This window comes from Monopterus albus, unplaced genomic scaffold (assembly GCF_001952655.1).
Source record: "Monopterus albus unplaced genomic scaffold, M_albus_1.0 scaffold209.1, whole genome shotgun sequence".
Classification (NCBI taxonomy): domain Eukaryota; kingdom Metazoa; phylum Chordata; class Actinopteri; order Synbranchiformes; family Synbranchidae; genus Monopterus; species Monopterus albus.
In genome coordinates this window covers 920,747-928,088 of record NW_018128089.1, presented here as the reverse complement: position 1 = coordinate 928,088, position 7,342 = coordinate 920,747, and the positions used below count along the sequence as shown (strand labels likewise).

Sequence of the window (7,342 nt, the reverse complement as noted above, 5' to 3'; positions counted from 1 at the left end):
TCCTGCTGCCGCTGAGCTGCAGGGATTTGCAACTTCTGTCCCACTCTGTAGGAATTTGCGCAGGTCTTTTAGAGCAGGCCTGAGCATCTGGACTAATGCAAGCAGGGCAGCCTGTGTACCTTCCAGGGCCTGGGCCTGTCTTTCCTGGGCAAATGCTTGAGCCTCCTGGGAGCGTCGCATCATCTGCAGCAGCTCGTTCTGTCCTTCCAGGTGCTGGGCGATCTGTCGGATGTGGACATTGGTGACCCTCTGCTCCTGCAGCAGGCGAGCGGAGTTGAGGGCGATGCGGTTCTTCAGCTCCTGAGGTTTGGCCTGACCCTGAAGTGGAGGAGGGGAAGCTGAAGACGAGGCCAGCATCTCCACTGGAGCCTCCACAGCCGTCACCACAGTGGGAGTAGAATCACTTACAGTGGTAGAGCAGTACTCCACCACGCTTGCATCCTCGAGAGTGTGGTAAGTTGTTTCAGCTGGAAACAGGACAGAAAAGTGCTCTTTAGGTATAAGTTACTGTGTGACTGTGAGTAACAGCTCAGGATAAGTGGGGTCAGTGGGGGAGCTGTTCAGGCTTCTTGGCTTTTACTAATAGTACAGGAGAGTATGACTCAATACTCTGAAGTCAAACGACTGCATTCCTAACCTCTTTTCAGCTTTCATCATTGTCATTAAGCACATATTGTCACATATTCAAAAACTTTGTCAAGAATGACAAGACAGCAGTGACTGATAGAGCCACAGAAATTCCAGTAAATGGTAAAGTGAATGCTGCATTAATGCCGATTGTAGGAGGATGGCTTCAGAACACTCAGACTGTGTTGCACAAGCTGTTCTTACTAGTTTTGTGGTTACTGTCTGTATAGTTATTAAACATTTGACAAAGCAGATCGAGGCCATTTATGTGAATAATATAAGGGTTTAATGATTCTTGCACCAAGGGAGCATTCAATACACACAATATGGTTGCATGAAGGAAATGCTTAGGGGGGCAGTCTCTCTGAGAGACATTTATACAGTCAGACTTTAGCAATCGTGGCAAGTTCTGCGTCATCGTTGACTCCTGGAACAGATATGTCTGAATCTCTGCTGAGTTGCAAATTGAGTTTTTAATTGTGAAATTTCTGGAAAACTGATACATGCAGCCTTGGCTTGCACCTCCTTGGTCTGAGTTCAGATTGCAATCTTGCAGTGTTAGGCCTTCTGTAAATGAAGTTAGTCTGCTACACTGAGAAAAACAATTATTATGATATCCAAAAAGGCCACTACAGGATTTGTTTGTTTTCTAGAGCAGAAGAAACTTAAGTATAATAAAAACTATTTGTTTTATATGTGCACAGTAATGAACAATTTATTACTGTAATAACTGTCAAACCAGTTAATATTTTGGCCTTTGGTGATTTTCCAGTTTAACTCACAGATGACCTGTTCAACTACTTACTTCCACTGACAAATATACTGTCACCTAAAGCTGACAGGCCTCAGGAATCTGCTGTCACAGTCTAATTTTGTGTAATATTCAACTCAATGTATAGAGACCTTACTTTGTGCAATATGGAAAGGGATGTTCTTTTGTCTATGAATGATGCTGACTGCTCTGAATGGGCCAGCTAAACAATTTCAAGCGGGGATGGAGGATATTGCACAAAAAAGAAACTTACCATTTAGTGGCTTTGCTTCATCACAGACTGTACCTGCACCAGCTGGAAGTGCTAAATAAAAATAAAGACATAATATGATGTTAAAAAACAGACTACTGTAGTACTGTACACCAACAGTCATAGAAACGGAATAAAGAAAACTGAAAACACTAAATTATAAACCATTCAAAGGGCAAGAAACCTGCAAAAACACGTATGGCCCCTTAAAAGTTTTCTGGTAAAGGTGCCACTTGTGATTGTAATTCAGGCTAATAGTCAGTAACAAGCATGTTCCGACATGAGTTTCTGGGTCATGGAGAAAAGAAAAAGTAGGACAAACACTGAGAATGGAATGTGGAAACATTAAGTGTCCAGCTGATAAATTTCTGAAATGAAAAATATTTTCATATTCACAGATTCTGTATTTTTCAATGGGATTTTAAACAAGGTAATTATAGAGCCCATGGTGCGTTTCCTTGTTTTCTGCCTTATCTACAATGTTACAACGGCAAATTATCACCTTAGACGTGACCTCATGGGCTCTTTAAATTTCCTCTGAAAAACACAAACAAAATTCTAAAACAAATTGTTATGTCTTAAATGATATCTAGAGGGGATCTTTAACTTTATTTGTCAAATATGTTTATTGCTTCTTATTCTAAAACGCAGCTGGATGAGCAGGTCTTCTGTGATCAGACTAATCTGAATAAATATTGACTTGGGCTTGGAGACTACACATGTGTAACTCAAAGCCTGAGTTACAAACTAGAGACAAGAAGAATGTGGTAATTTCACAGGCACAAAACAAAAAACAATATGGAGCTGTGTTATGGGAATTACAAGATCCAGTGTTTGTGAAGTGCGACTTATACTAGGGACTAAAAATCAGTCTATCTCTGCTTTGACTTTGACCCGCACATTTATGGGTGTGTAATACTAAATTACTGAACAGACCCTTTAAATTATTCAGTGAATTAATTTGGAGTGCACCAAGCAAAGGAGGTGTGAGGGAAGCAAAAGTAGGATGTTTTTGAGCTAAATGCGATCACCCCAGGTTTTGCCTTTCAATTAAAGCACAGTTTCCCCATCTGTAGGTCAGGATGCCTCAAGGATTATTAAAAGGGTAGTAAAGGAGAAAGTACATATTTCAGCTACACAAATACATATACTTTTTCCAGATTTTCTTTTAATCTTTACTTTTATTGTGAATTGTTGGACTATTTTACTTCTTTGTCCTTCAAAAAATTCCTCAAATAAAATAACTGGAGAAAGGAACAACCATGCTGACTCAGTACAAACTGCCTGTTGAGATGATGGGGTCAACACACTGCTTTAAAGAAAACCTGAAGACCTCTAGGTGATTTTTGGAAGCAATAGTGCAATAAAACATCTGCACCATTAACGCTAACTGCACATTAGCATTTATCAAACCTTCTTTAACAAGCCTTGTTTCACTGGTTTAATTTAACAATAGAAATGGCCTGGATCCTGTGCAAAGTTCACCATAATCCAGTCTTAATCGTTTCTCAACCCCCTAAACAGTGATATTGGCTGAATGTTTCTTAGCCCAGCATCTGTATTGCTGCATGTTCAGTGTTGCACATGCAGTGTGACGGAGTCTCTCACTTCACTTTAAGGGGAACACTTTTAACTGAACTCTAATAAATCTACCAGAGAGTAATACGTGAACTTTTCTTATTACAACAGCATGTTCCGGACACTGTGCATGTTCAGACTGAAAACTCTTCAACTTACTCTCTGCTAGAGTCACGGTGGCAGCGGCGTTCATTGTAACAGGTAATGTTATCTCAGCATCCGAGTCTCCTGCAGGTAAGCTGATGATGGTGGCTTCCCCCAGGAGGTTACAGATCCTCTGCTGCATGGCAGTAAGGATGACAGGAACTGGAGTGCAGTCAGCGGAGGTCCCCTCTATGGCAGCGCGCGCTTGAGCCACTTTCCGCCGGACCTCCGTCTTCATGTCAGACCACTTCTTTTTCACCTCGGGCAACTCTCTGGGACAGGTGGTAACAGCGTTCACCTTTTTCAGGATTTCCACCCACGCGTTATTCTTTGCCATGTGGGTGACTCCAGCATTGAAATGGTTAACCAGTGTGTGCTTTTGTTTCTCAATTTCTTCCACAATAATTTCCACCTCTCTCTCCGAGAAATTCATTTTTCTCTTTTTCGCGGCCGATGCCATAATTACAGAAATTCCTTTTTTGAAGAGGTAATTGTGCGTATTGTACGCAAAATAGTAGGATTCACTCAATTGAAATGCGCAACGTAATGGCTTCCAGAATCGGCTTCTTCTTCCGACTAACAACGCTTACTTACGTTAGCTGGGCATGGAGCCCCGCCAGCTCACTCCCCATTGGTTGAGTATCTCGCGGTCATACTATATCCTCTGTTGCTATTGGTTTAAGGAGATGCCAATCACTCAACGAGCCAAACAAACTATGCTGTTCAAATGCCAAATAAAACTTCTCGCCATCGTGTTTTTCCTCGATATAACAACAAATAAATGTAATAACAATAGCATACCGGCGCTGCAGAAAATAGTTGTTTCAAGCTGCGGTAAGACAGGAAATTAGCACAAAATACATACAAATGTATTTGAAAATAATTTTTTAAAAAGACGGGGAGAAAGACGCTGCATGTGATATTCTCTGGACACTGAAATTAAATGGAAGAGGAATATGGCGGCCTACATTCTACAACAAGTTTGTCATAAATCTAAGAAAGATGCCACTTTTTACATATTCACAGAAGAAAGAATAAATGTAATGTAATAAATACAGATTTAGATTTCTTTTCAGCCTCTGAATGATTTCTGATCTGCAGTGAAGTGAGCAGCAGATGGCAGCGTTACAACACTGACAGACATTGAACAATGATGGAAATGATCACAGTAGCTAATATTCCTGTCACATTCCAGTATTAAAGTGGGCTCTGCGGTCCTGAACAGGTTAATTTTTCTGCTGTAATTTTTTTTAAATCCCTAAATAAAAATTGTAAAAATTACTAAAAGCACAGTTGTATGCTAAAGTTTGGCCACCCGTAGACAAATTATATATATTTTGTTGAATTTAAAAGCTGAAGGAGTAAATACAAACCCATGACTTTTGCAAACTCCCAAACATTTGTCTACAACTGTTTGATGGATACAGGTGGGTTCAGGCCACCATCATGTTGTTTCAGCATTTTGTTCAGAGACTCACAGTGACTGTTTTGCAGGCGATGTGCCAAAAACTGACTGCTTGCCAGAAAGGGAATATGGTCTGCTGCCTGTTAAAATGCACCGGCCAGTTTATATCCACATACAGCTGTTTTTGTTGGAAGCAAACCATAATAAAATGCCAAAACAGACACAAGTACTAGCACGAAGGTACAGTATGTCTTTGTAAAACTTGTAAAATTTTTGAGGAAATTGTAATGGAATAATTGTGATTATATAAAAAAGCCATAGTAGTTTAGAGTGCAATCAGGCTTTCTTGAGTCGTAACTGCTAAATATACTTAGGTGGTTAAATGTTAACATTTCTCCATGACAGAGGTCAATTTGTTTCTTCTGCAGCGTTTTATTCAATTATGAACAGCTTAGATGTAAGTACCGGTATGTCATTACCAGCCAGAAACAGTTTTTTAAGTTATGTTATGTCTGTGTAACATATGACATTCTCCATATAATGTGAGCTATACAAATAAAATAAAGAAAATGATCCATTTTGCAATTTTTCTACTGATTCTGTGTATTTTTGTGTTGTTGACTATAAACCATGTAGTCTTTTCTTCCAGTTTAAGTACCTAATGATCCAATACAAGCCAGAAAAATGCAGCACTCCCCTTGCCAAAAACTGAATACAGCTAATATTTTGAAAGGGTATTCTCCCCCAATACCTTCATTTCGCCCTTTTGGGTTATATTTTAAATCTTATAAACCACCCAGTACATTTGTACCACCTTAAGTACCCTTAAAGGGCCAGTGCAACCAGCAAATATGTTGTGAAAACAACCACCCATGGCGTGTTATGTGCATATTATTACAGGTAAAAGATGCAGTAAATACTACAATACTACTAGAAAATACGCCACAGGAAATGTGATTATTCAGCTGATGTATTGCGCAGAAAATATGGACCAGGGTTCATCATGGCCTGTTAACAACCAACTCAGACAGAAATCACGCAAAACGCACTGTGAGCGAGACGACAGATAGATACACCCCGGTGCACTGACCTGTATAAACTATTTCCACTATGGGTAGAGATAGGGATGAACACACTGTGCCTATCAGTTACAACAAACCATATAAATTAGGGGGATATCCATCTTTACAGTCTATGAGTCACCTTCTAGAAATACTGTCTTGAAAAATGCCTGAAGACATGAAAATTACCTATCTGAAAACTACAACCTCTCATAAAATACTACAAGTTTATAGTTCTGCATGAGCGTTAAGGAGGGAAATGTCTCTAACTTATAACATGACTGTGGCACAACAAATCAGGGACCCAATAACAAACATACAATGAGCTAAATGTTGTGTAACACTGATGGTGATAACAGTTTACCTCAGGTTGAGGCTATGCTGATCTCTGTAGTAATAAGCAGCCTCGAATGGGCAGCACATAAGCACACACACACAGACATTATGGAGTGTTATGCTGGTACATGCCTTGTTGAAAAAAGATTTGTCTGGCGAAAATAGAGACATTGCCTCTTCTCCTTACTACAATTTACGGGCGGTAGAGGAATGTATATGTACATTACCACCACTTGCCGACCTTTGTGATCTAGTTTTAAATAGCCCCATCTGGTGGGGAAGAAATAAAAATACACCCCCTTGGTGTTACAAGTGAAAAACAGGAGCTGGGATCATAAATACAGTGCCAGTATTATGAAACTTAAAATAAGGAAATGATGCACCCCATACCTGAAGTCAGACAGAAAAGACCCATGAAACAGTTAGACAGCCATGAAATACACTATAGGCTAGAAGAGAGACAAAGCAAAGGGTTGCCATCAATAACAAAAAGGTGCAAATCACCATGCAAGGGGCAAATAAACAGTAAACCTGTGTAATATAACAAAATAAGCTGTATAAACAAGCAACAAACAGTGCAAACAATGCAGAATAAGCAGTATAGACGGGCAGTAAACAATGCAAACATTGAAACGAGATAAATAGGAATAAAAACACAGTACTTAAAACTAGAGACCTATACGAATCTGTATAATCTGTACGAGGTATATTTACAGGTATTGCACTGAGGGTCATTTGTCCAATGATACTGTCGTAGGTTAAGTGTTAATCAGAGCGACAGCGAAGAAACTGTCCCTGTGCCTGGTTGTTTTGGTGCACAGTGACCTGTAACGCCGTCCAGAGGGGAGGAGTTCAAACAGATTGTGTCCAGGGTGTGAGGGGTCTGCAGTGATCCTCTCCGCCCTCCTTTTGACCCGTGAGTACAGGTCCTCCATGGAGGGCAGGCTCACACCAATGACCTTTTCTGCAGTCCTGACTGTCCGCTGAACTCTGTATTTGTCCTGCTTGGTTGCTGAGCCAAACCAGACAGTGATGGAGGTGCAGAGAACAGACTCGATGATTCCTCTGTAGAACTGTATCAGCAGCTCCTGGGGCAGGTTGAACTTCCTGAGCTGGTGCAGGAAGTACATCCTCTGCTGTGCCTTCTTGGTGATGGTCCTGATGTTGGA

At 40.4% G+C, this 7,342-nt stretch overlaps 1 protein-coding gene across 1 annotated transcript in view; it reads right to left on the bottom strand.

Moving 5' to 3' along the window:
• Positions 1–4,005, bottom strand: part of naif1 (nuclear apoptosis inducing factor 1) — a 9,729-nt gene extending 5,724 nt beyond the window's left edge. Inside the window, exons 1-3 of the mRNA XM_020618702.1 lie at positions 3,387–4,005; positions 1,653–1,703; positions 7–467 (exon numbers count right to left, since the gene is read on the bottom strand). Of these exons, the coding sequence (XP_020474358.1) occupies positions 7–467; positions 1,653–1,703; positions 3,387–3,831 (957 nt within the window). The 5' untranslated portion in view covers positions 3,832–4,005. The remainder of the gene's footprint in view (positions 1–6; positions 468–1,652; positions 1,704–3,386) is intronic.
• Positions 4,006–7,342: the final 3,337 nt, after the last annotated feature.